General features: G+C 43.3%; 1 protein-coding gene and 1 pseudogene across 1 annotated transcript; one reads left to right on the plus strand and one right to left on the minus strand.

Annotated features, from left to right (window-relative positions):
* Nucleotides 1-5,327: 5,327 nt before the first annotated feature.
* On the plus strand, nt 5,328-7,428 carry LOC120105878 (annotated as a pseudogene).
* Nucleotides 7,429-9,835: 2,407 nt separating this feature from the next.
* On the minus strand, nt 9,836-14,044 carry LOC103700886 (auxin transporter-like protein 2). The gene is made up of 7 exons (XM_008782784.3): nt 13,745-14,044; nt 13,461-13,646; nt 13,235-13,347; nt 12,938-13,121; nt 12,733-12,830; nt 11,520-11,985; nt 9,836-10,451 (listed from the first exon to the last, which is right to left on the minus strand). Exons 1-7 carry the CDS (start codon nt 13,916-13,918, stop codon nt 10,089-10,091), a joined length of 1,584 nt encoding a protein of 527 aa, XP_008781006.2. The 5' UTR covers nt 13,919-14,044; the 3' UTR covers nt 9,836-10,088.
* Nucleotides 14,045-27,955: the final 13,911 nt, after the last annotated feature.

The following is a 27,955-nucleotide window of genomic DNA, read 5'->3' on the forward strand; positions in this document are numbered from 1 at the left end:
TTCCTGAGGCTTGACGGCCCTCGGATGCCTGGCTAGCCCGATGATCATCCCGGGAACAGACTAGCCGGAAGCCCCGACCGGTCGCCTCGGCTTGCGCCAGCCTTGGCCGACCAACGAGTGGAAGGTCCCGAGGCTCGGCCCTCGGATGCCAGGCTAACCCGATGACCATCCCGGGAGCAGACTAGCCTGAAGCCCCGACCGGTCGCCTCGGCTTGCGCCAGCCTTGGCCGACCAACGAGCGGAATTTCCTGAGGCTTGACGGCCCTCGGATGCCTGGCTAGCCCGATGATCATCCCGGGAGCAGACTAGCCGGAAGCCCCGACCGGTCGCCTCGGCTTGCGCCAGCCTTGGCCGACCAACGAGTGGAAGGTCCCGAGGCTCGGCCCTCGGATGCCAGGCTAACCCGATGACCATCCGGGAGCAGACTAGCCTGAAGCCCCGACCAGTTGCCTCGGCATGCGCCAGCCTTGGGTCGACCAACGAGTGGAATTTCCTGAGGCCTAACCCTCGGATGCCTGGCTTGGCGCCGGAAGAATTTCCTGAGGCCTAACCCTCGGATGCCTGGCTTAGCGCCGGAAGAATTTCCCGAGGCCTAACCCTCGGATGCCTGGCTTAGCGCCGGAAAAATTTCCTGAGGCCCAACCCTCGGATGCCTGGCTTAGCGCCGGAAGAGTTTCCTGAGGCCTAACCCTCGGATGCCTGGCTTAGCGCCGGAAGAATTTCCTGAGGCCTAACCCTCGGATGCCTGGCTTAGCGCCGGAAGAGTTTCCTGGGGCCTAACCCTCGGATGCCTGGCTTAGCGCCGGAAGAATTTCCTGAGGCCTAACCCTCGGATGCCTGGCTTGGCGCCGGAAGAATTTCCTGAGGCCTAACCCTCGGATGCCTGGCTTAGCGCCGGAAGAATTTCCTGAGGCCTAACCCTCGGATGCCTGGCTTAGCGCCGGAAGAATTTCCTGGGGCCTAACCCTCGGATGCCTGGCTTAGCGCCGGAAGAATTTTCTGAGGCCTAACCCTCGGATGCCTGGCTTAGCGCCGGAAGAATTTCCCGAGGCCTAACCCTCGGATGTCTGGCATAGCGCCGGAAGAATTTCGGGAGCCAGGAGTCAGCAAGACGCTACCGAGAGTTAAAAGAAAAAGAAGGACGAAGGCGAGATGAAGAAACATTCAACTTGCATTAATTTTCATTGTTTCAGGGCCGAGGCCCATACAATTTGGCAAAACCCCGGTATAACAAAAAAAAAAGAGAAGACAACGAAAGGTACAAGAGGTCAGCTTGGAGGAACTCCCGGGTCGGGAACGTCGGGCTCGTCCGCAGGAGGTAGGGAAGCAGCAGGAGAACCAGCAGGCAATGGCGCCGGAGAGGAGTCGAGAAGGGAAATCTCGCTCAGGTCAACTTCGGGGTACTTAGCCGACACCCTTGCCAGGCCCTCCTCGAAGCCTAAGATAAAGGCTTCGGCCCCCGCGTCCGACGCGTCACGGACAAACTCGTCGGACTGACGATAGGTCTGTACTGCCTCCGACATATCATGAGCGAACTCGGCGGACTGGCGATAAGCCTCTACCGCCTGACGCCCGATTTCCGCACTCCTCTTGGCCAGCGCCGCCTCTGCCCGCTCCATAATCTGGGCTTTCGCCTCCAAGACCTTCGCCACAATCCGGCCTTCCGCCTCGGTGGAGACCCTCAGCAGCTCAGCCCGAGCCTCCTTGTGCTTCGCTTCGGCAGCAATGCGAGCAGCCTCAGCCTCCGTCAGGCGCGAATGAAGCTCCTGATCGCTCGCACGGGACTTCTCCAAGGCCGACTCCAATTCGCCCAGCTTAGCTTCAAGAGACCGGATTCGGTTGCGGGCGTTGTCGGCTGACCGCTGGGCCTTCTCCCACCTCTCCCGGTAGTCGGCAGCCTTCCGAGACTGCTTCTCGGCCCGCTCATCCGCCTTCTTGACCTCGCCCTCGAGACCCGAGGCAACCTTGAGCTGCTCCTGAGCCTCCAACAGTTGCTTCTCGAGGGCAGCAAAGCCGAGTGCCCGCTCTTCGGCCTCCCGGAGCCTCGCCTCGAAGTCCCCGGTCGTCCTGCCTGCCACAGCCTGGCCTCCCTTTTCCACTGCTTTCAGCCGGTCCTCGGCCTTCGCCAGAAGCCCCGCCTGTTCCTTGTAGCACTCCTCCAGACGGATCATGTACTGGGCGAGCTAAGAAATAGGAAAAATAAGGGAGTCAGGCGGAGAACAACAGAGCCAATAAATGGTGAAAAGCGGCCAGAAGAACACTCACCGACATGAGACAGACACAGCTGGCAGCCCCAACGTCAGAGACCTCCAACTCCCGGACCCGCCGACGGTCCTTCTCCAGCAGCACTGTTTCGATGAGATTTCGGGCGCCATCGGTAGTGAAGGCAGACCCCGATTTCTCCCCAGAGCCGGACGGTGGTTCTGCAGCCTTACCCCTATCCATCGCCTGGGGAAGAGTCCGGCCGATCGCGCTCGGGGCGGGGGTCACCCCAGGAATTGATAGGGTCCCGCTCGGTCGGGGCCTCGGCGCGTCCCTCCTCGAGTCATCAGGAGCCGACCGAGTCGAAGGCCGGGTCGGGGACCGATCACGTCCGACCCGTCCGTCTCGGGCAGGCTCGGATGATACCTCCGGAGTAGCGGCAATCTTACCACCGGAGGGCTGATACAGCGTCAGCTGCCGGTCCGTGCCCATGACGTCTCCCTGATCGGTGGGGCCCGGACTCGTCGGTCGGCGTCGGAGGCACCTCCTTACGGGACTTCTTCGCCGGTGGGGCCCCGCTCGGAAGAGCTCGTTTCCTCCTCTGGGCTGCTTCCAGCAGGGACGCACTACCAACAGCCTTTGTCTTCACCGACCGCATGACGTCGTCGATCTCTGCAAAAAGGACGGGATAGTCGGAGACGGAGAAACCAAAGGAAAGAACGGGACGAAAGAAGGGAAAAAGTCAAGAAAGAATCGGTGGCGGACTCACGGTCGGTGGGGACCGAGCTCAGACCGACATTCACCAAAGTATCCTCGGAAATAAGGCGGGCCACCGGGGGGAGCTGGCCCTCGGCAACCAACCCCTTCAAGGCGGCCAAGCCATCGGACTCCTCCCTTGACAGTCTCGATAGGCCGATCGGAGACTTCATCGGGGTCTCCCAGGTCGCCCTGATTTCCCAAGAGGGATCTGCATCAACAAAAAAGAAGCGCTCCTTCCATTTGTGAATGGAGGTAGGAGCCTCCTTGACAAGGCCGCATCCTCGCCGCGCTGCGAAGCACCACCACCCTTTGTCCTGGGGGTGGCCGCTCAGGCTGTAGAACTCCCAAAAAACATTCAGGGTGGCGGGGATCTCGTGCATACGGCAGAGAACCTGGAAGACCGTCAGGGCCCGCCACGAGTTCGGCACCAGTTGCGTCGGTGCCACTCTTAAACCCCGTAGCACCTGCATGACCAAGTCCGAAGGGGGAAAGCGGAACCCGGCCTGGAGAATGCCCTCATTGATGGCGATCTTCCCTGGAGGAGGATGGACATCCTCTCCTCAGGCCCCGGGAGCGTGGCGTTGCAGGCCTCGGGAAGGTGGTACCGAGCCACGAGTCTGTCTAAGTCTGTGGCGACCAGCTCCGACTTAATTTGGTCTGCCCTCACTTCGCCCATTCCTAATGGCCAATAAACCTACGGTCAGGACGGGGACAGGAAGGGGGGAAAGACCGGAGCGACTGGAGTACACTAGTATAAGAGGGGAAAGTATGGAGAGCCCTAAGTAGAAGAATGGGGAAAACTCACCGGAAAAGAGGTAAGAACGGCTCCGAGAGCGCCAAAGGAGAAACAAGTGAACAGTCCGACGGCAGCAACAGCAGCGCAAAGGGGAAACTTGAAAATATCTGTAAAGAAGAAGACGGACGGGGAAAGGCCCCCGATTAAATAGGCGGAAAGGCAAGTGACGCCTCGATGACGCCAGAGGACGCCTGGCTTGCCGAAGGGTCGCTCGCGCCCCAAAGGCGAATCGACACCATTAGGGAAGGATGTCCGCCGAAATCCTCAGACTGCCAGGTCAGCAATAACCGCCATACGCCATAAAAAGGGCGGGGAGCTCGAAGCGCGCGCGCCTCTCCGAGGAACGGCGGCAATCCCGAAACATCACTCCCTTCACCTGTTCCCCTTCTGGTTCCAGGCTCGGAAGTGGGGGGCTACTGTTACGGGGGAACTAAGCCGCCATGCCCCACGTGACCGGCACGCGCGCCCAGGAAGACTACGGCTGCCCTTTGATCCAGCGCTCCGACCCCGAGTCGGACGTCCTCGGCTCCGCAGCCCGACCCCGAGTCGGCTGCCCTTGATCCAGCGCTCCGACCCCGAGTCGGACGTCCTCGGCTCCGCAGCCCGACCCCGAGTCGGCTGCCCTTTGATCCAGCGCTCCGACCCCGAGTCGGAGATCTCTTGATAACGACAGGCTATTCCCCAGAGGCACGCCGCGGCCTCCTGCTCCGCTACTCCCTGCAACGGCTGTATCCGATGCTGCTCCACGATCTCCTGCATCAGCCGTACAAAGCGGAGCCCCACTATGCCCTGACGTGGCCGTACCCGGTGCTGCTCCACGACGCCCTGTAACGGCCATGTCAGTGGCCACACCATCGTGCCCCACGATAACGAACCCCCCTGAGAGACCCCCCAGCCAGGTATATATGCGGCTGGGGGAGAAAGGGGGGAGGTGAGCAATATCTCCCAGAGCACTCTCTTACTTGCGATTATCACCTCTCCTCCTCCTCCAATCTCCTCTGACTTGACCGTCGGAGGCCATCACCACCCTGGTGGTGGTGCAAGGCTTGTTTGCAGGTTTCTTGGCGGAAGGTGGAGCGCAACCAACACCAACCAAGACAACTCAGACGGAACCCCGTTCACACCGCAGTGCCAATCGTTTTCGGTTTGGACCACCAGCAACATAGATGATCTTTCTTCTAGGTTTGATCAACAATGATAAGAAATTATTTGTTTAAGTAGTTCCAATTCGTGACTTTCTAATCCACCATTCTTTCCCTAATCATTACCTCTTTTTTTCTTTTTTCTTTCTCTTTTATAAGAACAACGTACACTTCCAAGTTACAATCAGAACTCTTGCCAGCACAAGCGCTGAGGAGAGAGGTGCCAACAAGCGGACCAAAGTCCCATTGGCCATGAGTATTCGCTATCAATGTTTAGGATGTGTCCTTTCGTAACTTGTAATTCATAATTTCATGGGTCTGCTTGATGATTAATTTTGAAGGAAATGTGTTTTGTGTGATGTTTAATTTAATTGGTCCGAGTTATAAGCTAATAGCTATGTTTGTGTCATCACTACAATTAGTTCGAGATGCAAGTATATTCTTTACAGGTTCCTCTGTGGGTAAAGCGGCTTGTTTATACCAATGAGCAAGGAGAAATAGTGAAAGGAGTCTGCTCAAATTTATTATATGGGTACTTTAACTCCCCTACTCCTGTTGTCATAATTTTGACCAACCCAATTTTTTGTTGTTTTCTTGATTGACTGATCATATTCCACTCATGTTATGCTGTTGTATTTAAGGTGACGTGAATCCTGGTGCTGAAGTCAAGCTTACAGGACCGGTTGGGAAAGAAATACTTATGCCTAAGGAGCCCCATGCAAATATTATAATGGCAATCTGGTGACCTTGTTTTATTCTTGTTAGCACTTGGAGATGTTGAGTTCTGCATCGTATTTTAATCCATTGGCCCATTACATGTTGTAAATAGATTTTGTAGGGCTTACCGATAGCCTTGCAGGCTGCAGCCTGCAACTGGAACTGGGATTGCACCCTTCCGCTCCTTCTTGTGGAAAATGTTCTTTGAGAAGCATGATGACTGCAAGGCAATGAATGCGACAGCGAATGCTTAGAAGAATTTGCTCAAGTCAGGCTTTGCATTACAAGAAGTGAAGTGGTCTCATAAATGCAACTTATTAGGCAAGCCATTGGATAATATTAGTGGCAATTTACTTCTGAAATTTAATCTACATGGGAGATTGATGTCATCCGCTATAGTAAATGTCTCGTAATTGTAAATGAATTATAAGCCTAAAAAAGGCTCTAGATGAATTATGTCATGCGTGTGACTAAACTATTAGAAAATCGCAGTTTGGATTGCTTGCTACCCATGCTCCATTACTTGCTTATGGTGTTTCAAATAATTCGTCATGGGATGAGCAAGATTGATTTATTAAAATTCTTATGCAGTTCAATGGACCAGCATGGCTCTTCTTGGGAGTTCCTACAAGCACCTCATTGCTGTATGAAGAGGTAGGCTTATCATTATGTATTTACAATTCTAAAAAAGAAATAATCATTGTATTCCAAATTCCTTTATGTTTCTTTTGGTCATTAAATCTCATAATCAGCTACTGCTTATATTTATGTTCTTAATGGACCTCATGTGGTGATTTTAACATGATATCAGAGGAGAGGTCTTGAGTTCGAACCATGTTTTCGCACTTTTTAATTTCATTATTAAAAATTTCACATGTTGAGCTCACCCATTAAAAAAAACTCCAGCCAACATATGAAGGAGAGCATAAGAAAATATAAAATATATAAATAAATCTACTTTATCCTATCAGTTTAAGCTTTTTAGAACAAGTGGTGATTTTAACACCTCACACTCTTGCAATGTGTAGGAATTTGAGAAGATGAAAGAGAAGGCACCAAATAATTTTAGGGTCGACTTTGCTGTCGGTAGAGAGCAAACGAATGAGATGGGAGAAGAAATGTACATACAGACTCGTATGACATGGTAATACCTATGTATATATGTTTGGTATTGATAACATTATGGTATCTTTGGTATGTGTGACAAATTGAGGGGGGAAAGTCATATGTTATGCACACTAATTTTCTTAATTCTGTTGCTAAATTTGCAGGTATTGACTGGTCGGAATACAGAAGGAACTTGAAGAGGGCAGAGCAGTGGAATGTGGACGTCCGTGCATTTGTGCATGCTGTGTTTCTCCTCCATGGAGCCTACTCCTATACTATACTCGTATGTAGATGGGCAATCCTCTTTTGTGTTTTATGCTAGCTTCTTGTGAGGCAACTGTATTATTCTGGCCTCTTAAATTTTATTCAGGAGGAATTTTAAAATTGTAATTCTAGCTGAATTCAATATCATGTAATGAACCTCGGCTCCCGTTATAGTTTCGCTGCTAATTTTCTGCAAGGAGCAGCTGAAGAAATGGTGTTCTACGTGGAAATACAAAGAGAGGATTTCCTCATGCACAATGATCCTAAGTGTTTTTCCTGTAAGAGAGTTGGTAGATGACTGTCATGAAACTCTCTCTTATATATATATACCTGTGACATGGATACTGTTTTGATCCACTTTCCCTCTCAACTCAGAGTTTATATCTGTCTAACACTGCCTAATAAATCTATGGTTGTGTCTTGCAGGCTGTAGGTACTTGAAATTCTCAAGCGCCTGGGTCTCTTACCTCCATTCAACTGCTCTGTTTCCAATGGATATCCGTGCTGTCTTGATGGGAAATACGCATCATAGTATTTGACTGCTTGGCACGTCCCTGCTTTCTTGCAGCCTTTGGAAACATTCTAGGTAACATCTTAGCTCATTAGTTCTTGTTTTCTATCTTATATTCTTTAATCAAATTTTATGTTTCTAAGTTTTAACATCCTTCTTTTGGAAGCTGGTGAATTTTTAGTATCATTGCTCCTGAATTTCCTGTCTTTGCCTCTGATCAGATTTTTATTATGGAGAGAAGTGACGAAAATGCGACATTATGGTGTTGATGTGTATTTGGGGTGAGGACAATCCCAAATCAAACTAGTTTTTTAGAAATCATCAGTTTGCAGCTACCGATACCAAAAGAAATTATTGGTTAGAATCTTTAAATTACTCCTATAGTTACTAGTTAGGCTTCTCTGTGAAACAATACCCGGATATTGTTAGAAGTTATCGATATCTGGACTTCTACTATACAATTACAAAATCATCTGGACCTAAGTTGTCTTGGAAGAATCCTTGTTTCTGTGTGGGATATGTGGATATTCTGTGAGTTGTTGTTGTCACAAAAGTTGTGCTTGTAAATCATTTTATTCAATTCTTTGATTACATCAATAGTGTCAAAGTATAAGGTCATCTGTTATCTTTACTTGGATTTACTTAAAATCACTAAATAACCTGGTTTTCAGCTCTTTTTTAAAAAACTTCAATGGTAATAACCCCCCAAAATACCCTATTTACATGAAACAACCTGGGTTAGTTTCTGATAGTCCTCTGGTGATGCTTGGTGTTTGTTGTTCAAGGTCCAACAGACTACTATGTTTGTCATATCAGATAATGTACATGCAGCCTTCGCTAGGAATAAGGATTTATCAAATGGTTGGGACAAACTTGGATAATTATGGTTGCTTAATAGATAATTTACAAATATTGAGATCGGAAAAGCAACGAACCTATTAATTCTTAACCTCGTACCGAGTCGTATTATGTTTAGCTTCTCTGTTGACCCATATTTTGTTGCTGGAAAGAGAGAGAGAGATGCATCGAGCAAAGTATCTTGGACCTACTTGCCACTCTAAAAGTGGAAGAACCCTAAGAAAAAGAAGGCTGCAAAGATTCACTTCTTTTTATTATGCTTGTCAACATCCAACAAACTATTATGTTTGTCAGATCAGATAATTCACATGTGGCCTTTGATAGAAATAAGAATTTATCAAATAGTTGGAATGAAATTTGATAATTATGGGCTTGCTTGATAGATAATTTACAAATTTTGAGATCAGGAAACTAACAAACTTATTGATGCTTCTGGTTCTGATAGTGTGTTATTTTCTTTTTTTTTTTGGAAGTAAGATAGTCATATTATGTTTAGCTTCTCCATTGACCCATATTTCGTAGCTGAAGAGAGGGATGCATGGTGCAAATTATCTCGTATCCTACCTGTTACTCTAAAAGTGAAAGAAAGCTAAGCAAAAGAAGGCTGCAAAGTATCTCTTCTTTTTATTGATAGTTCCAGTGTATGATGTATGCCAATCCATGGATAAAGCAATGGCTTTATCTAGTCCAAAGTAATGGCCATGCCATATGTCATTTCCCTTCCTGGTTCTCTCAACTACACTGCAATAGCAAAGGACAAATTCTTCCTCTTGGTCTTGCATTTTTAGAGGAGACAACTTTCCCACAAAGTTGCTGTTTTTTACCCCATTTGTCCGATGTTCTCTAGTTGATATAGGGCCAAGAAGCAGGTACCACATTAAGTATCTAGAGTGACAAGGCATTACCTAAATGCGAAGATTAGCTAATGAAATTAAGACGGATATTAATTATGGTTTTGTTGGGACTTCGCAGAACACTGCGGACGGAGCATATATAGTGTTGTTTACTGTAAGATGAACAGTGTCACCTCTTAATGTAACATTATACCCCTATTTGCATGTTTCTTCTCCAAGATCACCAAGAATCCACCCGTTGATGATAGTCATCTAATCGTGAGCACTTGAATATAGCACTGCAACATTAATTTTTTCCACTTGAGTTTCATGATGAATATATGCTTGCAACCCGTAAGGGGCAGGTTTTAGACAATCTAAACCAGCTACCATCTTTTGGCGCATTTGGAATATATATAGTTAGATCTGCAACAATGTGTGTTTTTTTTTTTCCCCTCAGTACTCATCAGACTCTTTTCCCTTAAAATCAGAATGTATCACTGTCTAAAACTGCGTTGCTTGGTATCGGTAAGGAATAAAGCTTCCAAGAACCAAGAAATGGCAGTGCTCTCCTCTTAGCTAGCAATGAAGTAAAGCAATCATGCAGCAACGAGAGAGAGAGAGAGAGCATGAGTAGAAGATAAAGTTAGATGCAACTGTTGCTGCCACAGCGCATTGATAATTCCATTCAACTCACATTCCTGAATTGACCCCAGAAAGAAAAAGAACAAGAAGTACTGAAACATTGGCAGCGTTTGTTCTCTCACCTTCTCTCTACCAAACGACCATGGGACAACTTGCCTACATGGAACTACTTGCCTCTTCCTGCCTTCCTCTTTTTCACTGCTTAGCCTAGTAGTTCAAAGGCCATACCTTGGTCTCATTTCACATTGGTAAGCTCATGGGCCAAGATGGTGGTGGACAATATAAGAAGGCGATGGAGAGGGAGAGGGAGACATGCTGCTAGATATGGTTGGAATGGTGTGGTTATGAACATTAGTGGGGAATGGAGCAGTGGAAGGAGCCTGAGTGCTGGTAGGAAGCGGAAGACCATATGGTGGTGGTGGTGGTGGTGGGAGTTGGGGACATTGGTAGCATTTGGTGAAGAGACCAAAAGTGTCAATCTGGTGGATGAAGTTGGCCATGCTAGCCCAACCCCCGAACCCGAATCCCACCACCAGCACCCAACCCACCACAAATGAGTTGATTGTGTACGTGCCAATCCACCTCCCGACGAACCTCGGCGGTGGCTCCACCGCGTTCTGCAAAGCGCAACAAAAGACGTGTTAGTGTTTAGCTAGCAATATTTATCGCAACGTACGTACTTATGAACTCCTCGAATTTGGGATGCTTGCTTATTGTCATGGTGCCTGGACACGGGGTCTGGAAGTGCTACTGGTCGGCTGATAGCCTGGGTGGTGCCAGGTGTGACGTACTCACACGGAGGGTCGGGTCGGATAACCGAGCCGGCTCACGGATGGGGAGGGTATAAGTAAAATAGGTCGGCGTGCCCACCACACGACCCGGTTTGCCCGCATCGAACATTCTCTTGGCGGGGTGGGGGGCCCAGTGGGGGCTGCTACGCGGGGTTGGGCTTGTCCCTTCCTCCCCCTGCTCCTCTTTTTTTTTTTATTTTTTTATTTTAGCAAAAAAAAAAGGTATTGATTCAATTGATTCTATTAAATTCGAAATTCGTTCTTGAAATGCGATTTTCTTACATGTTGCATGCATTTTAGTCCATGGTTAATACAGGTATTATTAGTTAATTGATTTCACCACTAATATTCATATTGTACTGCATCAATCACTCTAGTACGAATGATGCAACAATGTAGGCATGAAATATAGCTACAGAAATTTACCTTTTAAAATATTTATTTTCGTACAAAACTACAAATTAGCATGAGGAACAAGTTGCTCTCCCCAGAAAAGCATAAGGGGCATGTTACTCTGGAGACAGTCAAATCCATTTGTTTACTATATTTAATGTGGTCAGATCTATTGCGTACGCCCCAGTTGTCTGCCGGGTGGGTTTTTTCACTTATCTTGATCCTGCATTGATGTTATAAATTCTCATTCTGTAACTTATTATCTGCTTTCTTTTCTTCTTCTTCTACGATGTAATTTATGCAGACTGCATACTTTTTTTTTTTTTCATTTGTTCTGAATAAAATTTAGTGAGTAATGTGAGTTCCTCTCATTACTGTCTATCTTCTAAGAAAAAATAATGCAATAATAATTTTTTTTCAAGGGGTTAAACGCAAACCAAAAGAAAAAGAATAGAAAAGGCTGAAGATTTTATTTTTTGAAAAAAAAGGGGAAAAAATTACCTCCCGGGCGGCGGCGGAGCGGAAGGTAAGCATGTGGGCGAGGGAGGGAATGACGTAGACGGTGAAGCTGACGAGGAGGGAGCCGACGGTGGAGTTGATGGGCCCGAAGAAGGGGAAGATGATGGCGAGGAACCAGATGGGCACCACCACGGGGAGCCGCGCCGCCGCCCGCTTGCACAAACTCCGGCAGTCGTGGAGCCCCACCAGCTTCTCCCACACGAAGTAGAGCGGCGTGCACGCGAACCCGAACGTGATGAACTGGTGCACCAGCATCAGCACCACCGCCGCATCTCTCCACCCCGTCCGCGGCAGCAGAGCTAAAGCGTTCGAGTGGTCGAGTAGTAGGTCGCCGAACGCCCAGTAGACGCTCGCCGCCGACGGCAAAGTCAGCGTCATCACGTACAACGTCGCTAGCAAGTAGATCGCCTTGAACTTTTGAGGCTTCCACATCGCATGCATGATCTCCCTGATGATGATATATGTTTTCTCTCATTAATTAGTCCTAGATGGCTATTTATCTAGTGTTATTATTAGTATTATTAGCAAACTATTTTTTTTACTTGTAGGGCAAAAAAACAGGATTATGCAGGACGTCGATTGGTCCATATGCATCTGTCGTAGTCGAGCATGCAGTTGGCATGCATCAGTGGATGCGACTGCCTCCTGCCTTAAAGGCAGTCAATGATAACTTGTTTGCCCGTCAAAATTAAGCATGCGAATACTGTCAGCTTTCACAGAGAGAGAGGGTCTTGGCGCTCTACTTTGAAGAGCTAGCTAGTAGCAGTGTTTATGTGATCGAGTGGATGGATAAAGATAACAAAGAAGTGAGCGAAGCTGCAGAAGAGAACAAATGTTGCAAGCAGCTGTCTCTAATTTCTTTATTTTGAAATAAAAGAAAGAAAGAGAAAGAAGCACATGTGTACGTGAGATTTAAAGCGTTAGGGACTCTATCTAACATAGTGAAAGTGTGCATTGTGAAGGTCTTCCAAGTAAGTTGATAAGAAGGAGGGCGAGTGGTGGGAGGAGTATAATTAATGGTCCCATTTGCTGGTCAAAGAAGAATACAGATCCGGATGATGCATGCACCACTAAAAATAAAAAATATCAGAGAAAAGAAAGGACGAGGGGGACAGATCACATCACATGGGTTTGATGTGCGGGTTGTGTTTGTTTACGTCGCGTACAGTGGGGAACCCAAGAGCTGTCGCCTTACACTGTAACAGCGTGCCCACCGAATGTGTAGAGAATGTTTGTGGCGCCTGTAAAGTAGAGAACCAGCTTCGTTGGTCCCGAATGCTTCACTCCCTCCACCTGTCGTCATTTCATCACCCAACATCCCGCGTTTCAAGAGACAAGCTAGAGAGAGAACAAAACATAAATAGGTTCGGGCTCCTGTGATACAAGAGGAGACTACACACCTGGCCATGAAGAAGGGAAGCAATGGTGAGATACCAAGCAGTGTAGGTTGTCATTAGGAGGCCCAAGAAGGACCATATCCTATAGTTGTGGAAGGATGGGATGAACACTGTGGTGGCACAGCAAACCCCAAAAATATAGGTCCATGTCCTCTTGTCCAGCTTGTCATTGATGTAGTATATGTTGCTGACACCGAGGAGACACGGAAACAACCATAGATCAGCCCTCTGTGTGCTCTTTACCCTCCCTGTAGTAATCTTTGGAAAAAAAGGAAGGAACAAGCAAAGAGCAGCTAATACCTAGCACAAGCAATGAGCTGAATGACGGATCCAAAGAGAAGAAAAGTGCAGTTGAAGGCCAATCCCACGTTCCTCCAGTGCTTCCCTAGCATCCCATCTAGCACCTCGAACCACTATTTTTCATAACAAAACAAGAGCGAAAAGCATAACAATTAAAAAAAAAACCCAAGAAAATGGCCTTGGACGGTAGTTGACAGTAAACAAAGATCAGTGGAGAGAGAAATACCTGGATGACATGGTTCCTGAAGTCCACCTTCTCCCTCTCCTTCCGAGTCCTATACTCCACATAGAGAATGCTGATGAGGTAAGCCGTCCAGCTACCCATGAGACCATAAAACAGTTGGAACAGGATACCACTCATCATTCCCAGCTGTGAGAAAGAGTACGGGAGTGTAAGTAGCACCTGGGCCACCTGAGTGCCAAACCAATCCAATGTCAGTCCATTTTGTGGTGAGAAATGAGAAGAAAGGGAAGGAAACGACGAAAGGGAGTAGCGAAGGGGTGTTGGACCTGGTTGGAAGCGCAACTGAACCAAGCGTCATAGGCTGAGCCGCCATGCCAGAGGAGGCTGGAGAGCCTTGATTTGACGGTCCTGAAGTCCCCTTCCTGCTCCATCTCTATGTACCTCCCTACCATCACCGTCTCCACCACCTTGTCCTCGTTCCCGTTCGAGGTCGACCCCATCTCCCTCCTTAGCTTTGCGTGCTCTCTCTACTAGCTCCAAGTTCTCTTGTTCGTTATTCCTTCGTCCTTTCCCTCTCTCCCTTGTTTGCGTTGTAGCCGACGAAATGGCACGGCTAGGAAGCTACCGTTTGGACTTCCGCTGGGAAAGAAACGGGTTGGCCTTCTATTTATATTGCCTTCCTGCTCCACGCGAGCGGCCCTACCCGGTTCACTCGCGAGTCCTCTGCACCCGAACCACGAGGGTTCGCCAATCGTGATTAATTAAGAGTAAAGGCCTTATTATTATTATTATTATGTTTAATTAAGAATAAAGTCATATTAAAATTATTACATTAATTAATTCTTTTCCCGGTAGCTTTCCACCGCCCGCTAAAATTACTGAAACGCCCTGAAGTGTGTGGCGCCGCACCCATGAAGAGTATTAACTAATTTTGGATTATACGTGGGTTTCCCATGACGCTTGGCTCTACTCTCACGTACTCGCATACCGGACCCGTTCAATATTAGATGTTACCAATTGTAGGCCTGGTTGGATCGTGGTCTAAGTTTGGGTTCGGTTTATTCTAGATTCTTTTGACAAGATCTTAATTAAGCATGTCAAGTTCAGTCCGGAACATTGACTTCCGGGACGAGAGGGGTCTCTCCTGATTGGTTTAGTTTCTGTCTACTTCTCCACTTTTGCCTCGAAACCAGTTTCTTAGCATATTTATCATTCTATCATTCTCCCTCTTTTTGCTTCTTATTGAAATTTAACACCGGTAGAGACTGAACTGATCATCGAATTAAATTTGCGTAAGCCAAATCGGACCATGTCGAGCAGCTTTGGCATGCAGTAATAAATAGATCAAAGTATAGATGAAAATTATAGACAGTATTGGCATCGTTCGGTCCAACTCCAACTCAAGAATATTTTTTTTACTATTAAGAACTAAGATATAAAATCAAATGAAGTCAAGATTCAAGCCAATATTCTCTGATTTCAACATCCAATGATTTTACCAACCGTGCTTGTCGGCATTCTCAACCTTAAATATAAATGGATCCAGTGGATCCAATTCTACAAGTCAACATCTAGTCCAATTTTGACATACAGCCACCTAACTTTTCTTAAAGTAAAAAGTATACATGGCCGCCTAATTTGATCCAGGGTTGGGGTTGGTCTAGGTTGAGTTTAGATGAATCCAAACCGAGCAGAAGCTTTTAACTTATTTACCTAGCATGTCCATGATGGCGATGGACGGCTATGATTGCCAATCTTTTATATGTGGCTTCGATCCATGGTTTAAAATGTGCAATCTCGGAGGTGAAGAGAGGAATTTCCTAAGGAGGATCTCGCTGAGAAGGAGGAAGACCACATTATTGCATCCGGGCGAGCGTGTTCGCTTTTGCGAGGGGAGGGGCCGCAAAGGCGCTTTACCACATGGGGGCCGGTGGAGTCGAGGAAGAAAAACAAACCAAAACAATGAGGTTGGAGAAGCTTGGGCCCCACCGAATGTGTCAGGTTAGGGCCGACAGGCGGATCGAGTGTTTGGGCCGTGTGCCCCGGGGAAACGGCAAACTCCTCTGTAACATTTCCCTCCTTTCCCTTACTGTTTTCCATTTACTTTTGTTCTCTCGAGGCCTAGTGCTTGCTCCACCACTTTCTTTTGGAACGCATCCCACACCCCCATCATGCTGGAATTCTTTTTATCACCAAATTGTTTGTGTGAGAGAGAGATACACGCCCCTTTGGCTCTAAACCATCTTGCTACATATTTGTCATACCCATCTTCTCTTGCCCATATGAACTTAGTTTGGTCCGCAGAGGAGGGGAAGAAACAAGTATGGTCGAGGGAGAAATAAAGAAATACTTTGTATTTGATTGGAGTTTTTAAAGAAGAGATATAGAAAGTAAATTTTTTATGAAAATAAGATTTCTATATCTGATAAGAAAGAAAAATTCATATGGGACATGAAAAAGTTCAATTCCTACTGGCTAAAAATTAGAATTTCTTTTTTTCCAAAAGTGCTCCTAAGTTTTTTGATAGAATATGGTAAGGTTTTTCTCTTTAATAAGGGCATAATCAATATTTTATATAACTTTTCTATGAAAGTAAATGCTTAACTATAAGCTATTTTGAAATATGGCATTTTTCTATGATCAACAAACATATAAAAACCACTTTTTCAGATATATTATACCCAGGAGTTAGGCATCAGGCATCAGCTTTTTAGAAAAAAATATTCTAGTGAATAAAAATTATTTCCATAAACCAAACGAGTTCCATATCTCATATGGAAAACAATAGGAACTAATGAGAATATGCAGTGATGGTTATACCTTAAAGCTATTAATTGGTTAAACTAATATAAGCATTTTCAATCAGAGAAATGCGAAGAAATTTTGAGTATAACTGTAAATTTGAATTTACGAGGCCCTTTCTTTAAAGAAGATAGTCGGCAGGTTTTCTACCCCGGTCGGCCCGTCACATTTTGTTTGTGATGTGAGCAATTTCATTCAGAGATGATCAAGAAATTTCGAGCACAACTACGGCTTTGAATTTACAAATTACAAGGCTCAATGTCAGGCTGATAGCTGGAAGGGTTGTTGCTATGGGTAGTTCTCTTACAGAAAAAAAGAAAAAGAAAAAGAAAAAAGTTGTGGCTAGTTCTCCATGATTCATACGTAACAAATCGTGATTCTTCCACAAGTATTCAGAAGGGGGAAGAGGTCAAGTTTGATAATGAATTCAACTATGGGGCATTAAGTTTCACATTTGAAAGTACTTGTATGGAAATAAGAAGACCAACATCATCTTGAGAAAAAGGGGACCAGCAAACGCAGTTTAATATGCCAAAATCAAATTCTTTAACCATATATTCCCTCAAAAAAAGGCTCTCTAACCACATCTATTGTTTCACTGCATGAACTCTTTGTTTCTCGAGCTACCAATTAAAATTCCTCATGACCTCTTTCCTCCGGAAAAAAAAAAAGCCTCCAATCCCTCCAATGTGATGCTATATATTATTTACTCTACTCTTATCTAGTATTAGTTTCTTGTGTCAACAATGGTGATTATAGCAGCGCATATTTTATCTCATCTAGCACTCTTATTGTTATTGTTGGAAATCAGATTTCGAGGTGATCGCGAACCAGAAGAAGGAGCTTCTGCCGCAAGCGGTGGCAGATGGCTGTCTTTGGTAGACCTGCAAAAAGCTCAGGCCGGGAGATTCGGCGAAGGCCCTCCGATGCTTAAATCAGAGAGGATTTTTGGAAATTTTAATGGAGAAATCTTTTTGTCGAGGGGGGAAGTCCCTCTCTCCCCGGAGTTCCACCCTCTTTATAGAAGGGGGTGTGGCGGTTATTCGCAATCGGATGCAATTGCACAAATCTTGAGTTAAATAAATTACCTTAGATGGCACGAAATTTCAGGCTAGCTGGCAATCGATTGAGATTGCAAGGATTCAAATTTGACGGCTGTTGTGATGGAGACTGCGGGATTTGATTCCGAATATGGAGGATTTGGTGACCCCTTCTTTATGCAGACGCCCCGATTTAGAGACCGGCTTGACCTTCGGTAGAGTTGGGGTTGGTCTCAGCTTCTGACTAGGTCTTTCTTGGCCTCGAGATCAGTCAAGCTTTGCTTAGCCGAGACCGAAATCACGCTCGCTAAGACCATGTCCGTCGAGACCATGCTTACCGAGATCACGTTCTCCGAGACCATGCTTACCGAGATCACGTTCGAAGAGGCTATGCTTACCGAGATCACATTCGCCGAGGCTAGGCTTACCATCGGATGTGGGTGTTTTAACCCTATGCATTGGGTGATCCACTTTTTCTCCCATCACTTATGATGGTGGGAATTATAAGAATACTTGACAACATTAGAGGAAGTTTTAGGTTTAGCTATATGGTAGGTCTATGCAATTATCGCAGGATAGCATGCCTTAAACGATTTGGCCATTTTGACATCAAGAATTCCATGCACCTCTTGTATTATTCATGTATTGTTTCAAGCAGTATGCCTAGTGAAAATAATGAGCCTGCACATGCCATGATTTGATGAATCTTCTTCCATTTCAAATCAGACCCCTTCTAATCGCTCTACCTCAGCCTTTTGTTAGAGTTCAAGCATTAGGTCATGCCTGCTCAATCCTATAAATTTGGCCAGTCCATAAAACCAAGAAGTGTTGTGCTGAGTTTATGCTCTTTTGTAACTAGTTCCAGATTGGCAGTTCATACCATATGATTAGCAATGATTGAAGTCCCACTACTTCAGTTGCTACTCATATTATCTTCTTATTCCAGTTCTCAACATCGATATACTAAAAGCTTTCCATCATAAAAGTATATAAGAGAACTGGTTTCCAATTGCTCTAGTGCTACTGCTTCTGAAAGAAAAGCTTTTACAGACCATAAAAGTTTGACCAAACAAACGCTTTGCTGAACCTTTATTTCCTAGTTCAGTTATTTAAAAGACCCGGTCAAGTCACAAACCAGGGACAGCATTAATTCAAATTTGAAAGCAGAGAAAGGATAGGATGGACACATAAAGCTTCAAGAATTTTAAAGAAAGATCCTTTTGTCCAGCCTTAGAGAGCAGGACTCTACATTAATTTCCTTTGCGAACTATTGAAGCCATCGTAAAGTGCAGACCTTCTCATGATTTCTTCAGAGTTTTCACGCGCTGGGCATGGGGTAAATGATCTTTAGCTTTTAGTGCACCACCATCTCAGAGCAATGAACAACAGAAGAGCATGAGGGGTTGAGGAGCAATTGTGGGACTCGGGAGATCCCCCCTCTCACTTCCCAACAGTAGCTATAGGACTCCATGATGGTCCCAAATTCCATAGCAAAGCACAAACTGTGCCTCTGCCCGTATGAGTATGATGAGATCTCTTATCATCCCACCAGAACCAACATCATATTGTCTTCCTGAGGAGCTCCTTTTTCCTCCTCCTTTTAACCCCAAGATGAAGGGACCAAAACCAAGTTCCCATTATAGCTATCTAACATGTAGAGGTCGAGAGTAATGTGGTCAAAGCTCTCTAGTTTTCATGAATTGTGATCCCATCCTTTATCAGCATTGCGTAAAGAGGCCTTCATTTAAGCCAAAAGGTGGCAAAAGATTTGCTTTGTTTAAGTGGTTCGTTAAACTTTGTACTCAATGGGCTTGCATCACCATTGGGACCCATATGGAGACCATGAGAGCAGGAGTGGGATAATGTGGTGCAAGGAGATCATGAGCGTTATCACACATGCAGGAATCTAATAGAAAAGCTAGCAAGCATTGACACTGCAACAGCTTTCTCTCTTCCTTATGCTTGTCCCTCCAATATCCCTCACTTGCTGAGGAATAGAAGAACAACATAAGAAAACCATGTGAGGCTGTCTTCCAGCGACAATAGTACTATGGGGCCGTGGACTACGCTGTTGGGATTCTCTATTGTTGCCTGGGCCATGGACAGATTGTTCCCAAAGTTCTTTTCGACTCCAAAATAAAAATACGTTTTAGTATCCCTTTAATTAAAATTTACGACAATAATAGTTTGTACACACTGCAACTTGATTAGAAATGCATGTTCGGCTGCGAACTTAACAACAAGCAAAAATATTTAATCTCTATATCTTGAAAGATGATGATACAGTTTGGTTGATCAGCAGATGTATCTTTGTTTGTCGGGTGACGAAGTAAATTTTATTTTAAGCAATATAGCTTAAAATTCTTGATGGCAAGATGTAAATAAATGCAAGCGTCCAATTTAGGATATTGCTCAAGATAATACCTCTATTTATCAACATATTGATATGTTAGATTTTATATTGTAATCCTTTTTAACAAGCATTTTGAAATTTTATAAAATAACTTATCTTTTGCATCGATATGAAGTAAATTCACGTGCGAAGCACATGCCTGGACTAGTGTGTGCCAATGAGTAGAGGACTCGAATCAATACGAGTTTATTAGACTAGATTGGAGATGCTCATTCACTCAAATGAGCTACAAGCTTCAAAGCGTATCCAGTGTTAAAAATTAGGTTGGAGGCAAACCAAGACTTGACACGAGCCAGAGCCACATTCGACTTGAACCCAATGAACAAGTCAAGATCCCAGTTTGAACAGGCTGACGTCTGGCGGCCCAACTCGACCCAAGAGCCGTTACTACCTACTCGTTAGGTCGCTTCAAGCTCAAACTCGACAAAATTTCATAGACTTTCGATTCTTCACCTTAGTTCAGGTTTTATTTGGGCCAAGTTGATTTAGAAGCAAGGTGACTGGAAAAGTCAAGATGGCATGCGCCAAAAATCAAATTGTTCCATAGATTAGTGAGGTTCTTCATTTTATTTTCTTTTGTAATTCAATGATAACATTATAAAATTCATAAGAATATATATTTTTGTAAAATAGTTATTTATTTGAATAAAATTGTAAGCTTAGTATGAATAAAATGTGTTTGATACATCAAAAGGTGTTATAAAATTTTTTGCAAGGCAAACGGGATTTTTAAGGAAATTAGAGAGCTCTTGTTTACCAAGATGGAGATTAACAGTACCTAAAATTGATTCTATTCCAGATTTTGTATCCAAGTCTAATTCAAAATGGGTGACTAGGCCTAGTCAAAACCCAAGTTGTAGACCAGGTACGCTGATCCGAGAGGAGCACAGCCGATTTCATATATATATTATTGGAGCTTTTGGTTGTTGTTATGATATATATATATATATATATATATATATATATATATATATATATATATATATATATATATATATATATTATTGAATGTTTGCCCGTCATCTTGCTTCATTTAAGCACTTGCTGACTTTAAACTTGACTCGGATCTTACTCTAATAAACACCTCTTGGTTCCTAAATGACATGAAATAGAATAATAAGTAGTACCTACGTTTTGACTTCGTCATGTTAATATCAATTTATTCAATTATGACGTGTCTTATTCAAAAGAAGATAAACTCTAGCAGTTTTGAAAATGGATCCTAAATGCATGGTTCTCTAAGTTTCCATCATTTAGCCATAATTAATATCTTTATGAGTTGAAGGCTTCATTATCCTCCATATCAAGCACGCAGAAGATGAAGTGATAACAGGTAGGGCATCCATGGTTGGGCTAGTCCGCATGGTTCGATGATCCAACCTGAGAAAATCCGGGCTTGGGCTGTAATTTTAACTTGGAAGCCGCGTCATCCTGAAATATTCTGTGCTGAGCCTGGGTTCAGTTGTCCACTAAACATAAATATGAGCTTGACTTGGCCCGGCCCAGTCCAAAATATTACCCACGGTTGAGCCGGGCCTTCGCTTGGGACCCTTGGGTTTAGAGCTTATCATGGGCCGAGCATGGATCAACAATGACATAGGCCCATCAGGAATTCTGACTTAAAATGAAAAGTGTAGGCCCGAGACTCGGCCCATAATAAGCTCTACTTGGGTTGGGCGTGTTTGAGGCCAGGTTGGGCTCGAGCTTGATCTCTAAGTTCCATGTTTCTTTCAACCCTAGACCCAATCCAGCCCAAGCCAACCCATTACCAGCCCTTAGTAACAATTTAACTTCAAGGTGGTGATGCATTAACGATTTGTTGAGTTGGACTTGTACTTCCTGAGTAAGGTTGGGGTTCACTAAAGCACAAGATCTATAAATTGGAGCAATGTTCGATTTTTTGGTCGAGATCAATTTGAAACCTCTTGCTGGTTCCGGCCTAAACCGACCAAAAATAGCTGAACCCTTGGACTGTTATAAAATCCATGCTGCCTTGAAACAATCTAAATTTTATTCATTAACCTCAGCTGGAGCATCTTGGAAGACATCACAGAATGGCACACTATGCGCATGTTCAAACTGCATCATTTTGTGGGTTTTGTCCGGAAATTAAATTGTTTGCTAGTGCTAGTGGGTCACCCAAAAATCTCGTTTAGCATAAAGACAGACCACTATTAATGAAACTGTGAAATATGGCCAGATGGAGAACTGCTTGAGATCTTTTATTCACATTGTCGGTCAGTGATATGACAAACCATGACTTGAAAAATTCTGGTTAGTCGTCACTCTTCAGAAAACATTCTGCCAGCATCACTCGTGGATCGCTTGTGGGCTGATGTGGTTTGTGATAGGAATTTTTGGAAGCTTTCGTATTGGCATCAATTATTCAAGTACTTTTGAGAACTCTGATAGGGGTTACTATTTAATCAGATTCCTTTTTTTTTTTTTCTTTTTCTTTGGAGATTCCTGATAAGTATGCGAGAGGAACAACTCGTAGTGTCTTTTTTTGACGAATGATTTGAGGCACCTTTTTCTTGTTGATTAATCATTCATTTCCATGATTTTTATATGAAGCAAGATAAGCCAGCCTTGCCTGCTTCCATGGGCAGTTTTCACATTGGCAAGCCTTGGAATCCTTGGTGAGGCGGAGGATTCGGTCGTTGCTTTTCTTAACAACATTCTCCACATTGTGCATTACCACCTAAACCTATTCAAAGACTTTTTTTTTCTGTAAATCAGATTCATTATTGCCATCTAATATAAACGCAATCATGAGAATCAAAAAATAAAATATAAAAAAACTCAAAACAAACATCCATCACAATAATCTGTAAGATATCCTCTGTGTGATTGGCCACATATCATGCCATCAAATCCAATATATTCAATGGCTCTCATCGTGCTGCTCTGAGCTTGTATATTTTCCTTCTGAATGGTGCTTTTTTATATTTTTTTGGTAAAATACTTAAATGCTTTACACTCGAAACTTTCAAATGTTATACGTCACCAACTTTTAAAAAGCGGTATCAAAGGATTTGAATTGTATCTTTTGCATAAAAGAATGATAGGTTTTTTTTTTTGTAACGTCAATCATTATTAGATCATATCGCATAAAGATGTCAAGATACTTGCCATCCAAAGAAAACACCATTCTTTTTAATTTTTTTTATTATGATGAACTAAATACTTGTTCGCTACAAATTACTGAATTTAGTGCTATACTTTATTTATTTTTTGCAAACAGCAAGTATTGTTAACCAAGGAAAATAACTCGTGATAAAGACAAGATATGTTTTGACCAGAAAAACCCGTGCTCGAAATAATAAATTTTATCGAGTACGGGCTTTTGTCGGTAAAGAGGAATCAAATGATTCAAGTGGAGTTTTTTGTAACGTATCAATAAGATAGATTCAATGTACATAAATCTCAAAGCAACTATGATCCAAAAGAAAAGAAAAGGAGGAGGAGGAAAAATGAATAAAGTTTAAAACCCTAGTTTGCAAGTCGTTTGGGCCATCTCGTGTGGAAGGAATCCAAGGTGCATGATTGTTTCGGAAGCTATTTTTTGGAGCTTTCGTCAGTGGTCAGAACGCCTTTACGTGAAACCTTATCTTCCCTCCATATAAAAACGAACAGTATAATTAAAACATCTCAATTCGGTGAACGTCTTCGCGGAATAAGGAAAAGGGACCTTAGGGCACGTTGAACGACACATAACAACGGCCGCTAAGGGCGGTATAAGACGTTGGGCCACAAGCACCTAACCTGCAGACGTAGGGCGTTGGAATTTGGTTTGTCGAGACTTGGGATAACGTTAAAATTTCCCCAACGTCATAATTGTCCTTCTTTCAATTTTCTAACGTTTTAGGTACCCAACTCTAACATCAATGCAAGGCACTGACACCATGTAGGCTATACTACTATTTTTTTTTTTTTCAATTGCTTGTGATGTAGAAGATGGATGGCCTTGTTGCTTAAATTTTAGGTAATAAGTCCTGTTGAGCGATCTACATTGTAATAAATTAATAATCAACAGATGTATCTTATTTGTTATATACTGAAAGAAAAAGAATTCTGAATTTGAAGGATCTTTCTAAAAGATTCATACTCTCAAGCATGTCAAGGGGGGAAGAAACAATATTGCCCATTTTTCAATGCATTATACTTTTAAATCACTATTTATTACTTATCATCTACGTATTTAAGTATGTTATATTTCTTAACGTGCAGGGATTTGGTTTGCTGATTTCCCAATTGAGGAGGAACATGACTTTCCCCTCTTTATCGTGGATTGTGTGGGCGGACCGTCTACCGGCGGAATATCGTTGCCAATGCTTCGAAATCGTGTGAACTTAATTCTATGCGAACACCGGGGTATTCTCTAATTTTTCATATGCGGTCCTCATGAAAGACGAGTGGTTTTAGGTTCAAGAGCAAAGCATATGGATGTGCTGCATATACATGTGAAAAATGGATAGGATGTTTTAATTTGGCATGTTGATTGAGGATAGTACGTCTTGGTTTTATATGGGCCTAAATAGTTATGGTTTGTTGCATGATATATAGTGCTAGCTTTGTACCTAAGATAAAAAGTAACGCAGTGCATAAGAAAAGACGTCGCAAGTTTCAGATTAGTTATACCTTCTAAAACATTAAAGTAAGACTAATCTATGGCATGTAGAATTAGATATACTAGCGTCAACAATATTTTTTTTATATGGGCTGTAGATGGTATAATTAATTTTTATTCAAAGCTTGATAAAATATTTGTTATTATATGATGACTTGTATGGATATGTATTTAATGCCATATTGATTATATTTTAAAGCGAGATGGAGCATTGTTTATAAACCTAGGCTACCATTAATATTATAATATAATTTTTTTTTGATGATGATGGTGATCAGGATCTATCACGGTATTTATGATTGCATTAGTATCTGACAAGAATGGTTGAGAAGCATCTATTTTTAATACCAAACTGGTTGTAATATCCGATTATACCAAACAGTGGTGTGATGGTGTCTTTAGTTCTGCATTTATTGTGCGTTGAGGTACTTGTTCGTTGCAGGTTGCATCCCTTAATATCGTTTTTTTTTCCTTTTTGAACCACTTTAAGAGTTTAGAGATGCTGCAATGAGCCCCCGGTTTTGTGTTACGTGGATTCCAAATTAACCGTAAGAGACAGCCAAGTCATATCTAATCATAACAGTGATAAAAAAGGGATTGCAAAACCGGGGGCTCACCAATTATGCTAACTAAGCAATTATAACAATTATGCCAATTAGTTTATCCCACAACCTGCGGCCAATTGGCATGCACCCGATGGAATAAGTTTATCCCACATCCTGCGGCCGCGGCCTCGCATCCCACGTCAAATATTGGAATTGGTATGGAAGCGAACGGCAACGCGGCCCAACTAAAATCCACACAAAACGGATAACTGCGATGGAACGAGGCGTGGATGAAGGCTCGCCAATGCACGTCCGGGCGTGCCGTTGGCACCGCGTCGTGTCACGCCCGATCTGGCGCTGCGTTGGATGGCAAAGCAGCCGCAATGGTGGCGGGCCCGATCTTAAGGCGGAGGGAGGGAGATTTGTGTTGGTTTGGCTCCCATACTTTTTTTCATCAGCATAAATTTATTTATATATTTTACATTTCCTTACTGTATTCATGCGTCCTACCAACTTTAGTTACTATCCGCATTAGACTCGTCGGCCGCCGGATTGATAGACCGTTGCAGCTGCAGTTTAGATTCACCTTACAACTTAAAAAGCGTTGCCAAACTATGGTATTTTCTGACATTCTTAAACCACATGCTACGTCTCAATATATACTATGAAGAAGCAAAGTTCGAACCTTCTTGGATTCTTAATCTAAGCTTCAATATCCTCTTTAACTTTAATTTTTAAATAAAATTTTGTGCTTTGGTACAAAAAATAATGAAAATTGCTGAAGTTTGCCATTAATTCCATGCATCCCAATTATCAGGTATTAACATGGCATTTACGAAATGGTTGAGCCAGAGTCACATTGCACCCAAGGGATCCTTGTATAGGATCCTGTTCGTGCTGAATTACACTCAAATGCAAGTATACTCCGTGGGTTTTATAGAGATTTATTCGGAGAGAACTTGCACTCAAATGGAAACTTTGAAGGTTAGCTGTGTAACGATAATATCAGGAGAAAGGTGAATTGTCTTAAGTGTCATAAATGCTTGCACGGAGGTGCTACAAAGATGCTTATGTTCCTGAATACTCAAGCATAATAATATTTATGCACGAGATTGATTTACTCAAAAGTTTCGATGCTATCATACGGTCAAGAAAAATTCGCAATAACACCCTTGCAAAGAGGTATTTGTATATGTTAATAGATATTCTTGTTCTTGTTTGATTTGTTTTTTTCCCCCTCCATTACAGATGGAAGACAAATACAATGCGCTCAGAAAAGACACTGATTGTAGTCATTTGCACCACTACTTTCTTCGCCCTTTATAACATCCTTGATACTCGAAACATGCTATTATATTTTAAATTCCAAAATTATGAAAACCTCTAGAAATCATAACTTCTGTTCTTGTATGTCTCTATATAGTAATTGTACTTGTACTCCATCAATTCCTTTAATTAAAAGCTCAAATGAATCTCTACGCTTCTCTTTTCTAGAGAGTAATAGAAAATTATAATTTCTTAGCATGAACATAACACCTCCCATGTGCACACTTTGTTCAAGCAATTAAAATTAATTGTGGAGTAATCAATCTGACATCGGTGGTTCCCAATCAATTAAAAATATTATATTAGTCATATACATCATAACGAATACGGTTTTTTTATTAGTTTTTAGATATCTTATATATTTTAGATTATTATCAATGATGTGGACCTTAATGTAGAATCTTCAACTTTAACATTATGTCATCGGTCAAAAAGAGTGCCGACTAGGTGGCTGGTAACGTCATTTAGGATTGGTGTCAATGTCTATGAGTTTTACTTCCATCCTCGCTCGTTTTTGGTGGGGTTTCCCCTTCATATATAATTTTCCAAAGATATTTTGTCTCCTTGCACTCTCTCACCTAAACCCATAGTTAGGCCAGACTAAATTTCTTGATTTTTTTGGTTTTTAAGTATTTTGACGAGCTATTAGTCGTGTCCCATTACCATATACCGGTAGTTTTGAGATCAATTAGTTAGTATCTTCCTCTCCTTGCAAGAGATTTCGGGTTCAAATATAAATGGTGATGAACAAACCCCATACCCAGAGAAAAAGAATTTGCTAGGATCTCATTTAAAGAAAATAAAGTTGAATGACCTTGTTTCCCAGGAGGGCTCTTCTCCTTAGGTTAAGGGTTGTCACGCCCCGAACCCATCACCCGGGTCTGGCACGTGACCGGCCGCATGAGCCCTAGAGCAGTGCCCTAAAGATCATGCAAGGCCTAAAAGGTACAATATTCACATATATGCCAAAATCAAAGATTAATGTAATTCAATCGAATCCAACTAAAATGTACTGATTTATTACATAATTTTAAATGTCCATAAATAAAAGATAGATTAACTCCTATCTATCCAGCAATCAGACTCCATGCTGATCTTATTTCTCGTCCCACCCAATAGTCTCTACAAATCCAGTGCCTCTGAAAAAGAAAGTAAATGTAGTATGAGCTTTTCCAGCCCAGTAAGAATCCCAACAGCCACACACAGTAAAAATCATAAAATAATCAATGCATCAAATATATGCCATTTCATCATCTCAAAAGGCTCAATAAATAACAAATATATATACAAACCATTTTGTATACATAAATCCATTTTCACATTTCGTGATTCATTCACGTAATACCATGATTCCCAAGTCTTCAGACTTTTTACTTCTGGCGTTGGACTAACCAAGTTCATGACCCAGTCCAAGACTGCACAAATCCCACGCATAAGCTCGTGGCAGCTATCCCACGCGTAAGCCTGTGGAGGCTATCCTACGCATAAGCTCGTAGAGGCTATCCTAAGCGTAAGCCGGTGGAGGCTATCCTACGCATAAGCTCGTAGAGGCTATCCCACGCATAAGCTCGTGGCAGCTATCCTACGCATAAGCTCGTAGAGGCTATCTCATGACAAGGTTAGTCCAACCCATTTTACATGTCTAGTTTTACATGTTTAATCACATTTCAATCACGTCACATATTTTCATAATTTCTCAAAAAAATGTTATTCCTTCCCAATTTAATTATTTTAATACTTTCATAATAAACAAAATGCACACCTCATAGTATCATACAAGC

Source organism: Phoenix dactylifera, unplaced genomic scaffold (genome assembly GCF_009389715.1).
Source record: "Phoenix dactylifera cultivar Barhee BC4 unplaced genomic scaffold, palm_55x_up_171113_PBpolish2nd_filt_p 000388F, whole genome shotgun sequence".
Classification (NCBI taxonomy): Eukaryota; Viridiplantae; Streptophyta; class Magnoliopsida; order Arecales; family Arecaceae; genus Phoenix; species Phoenix dactylifera.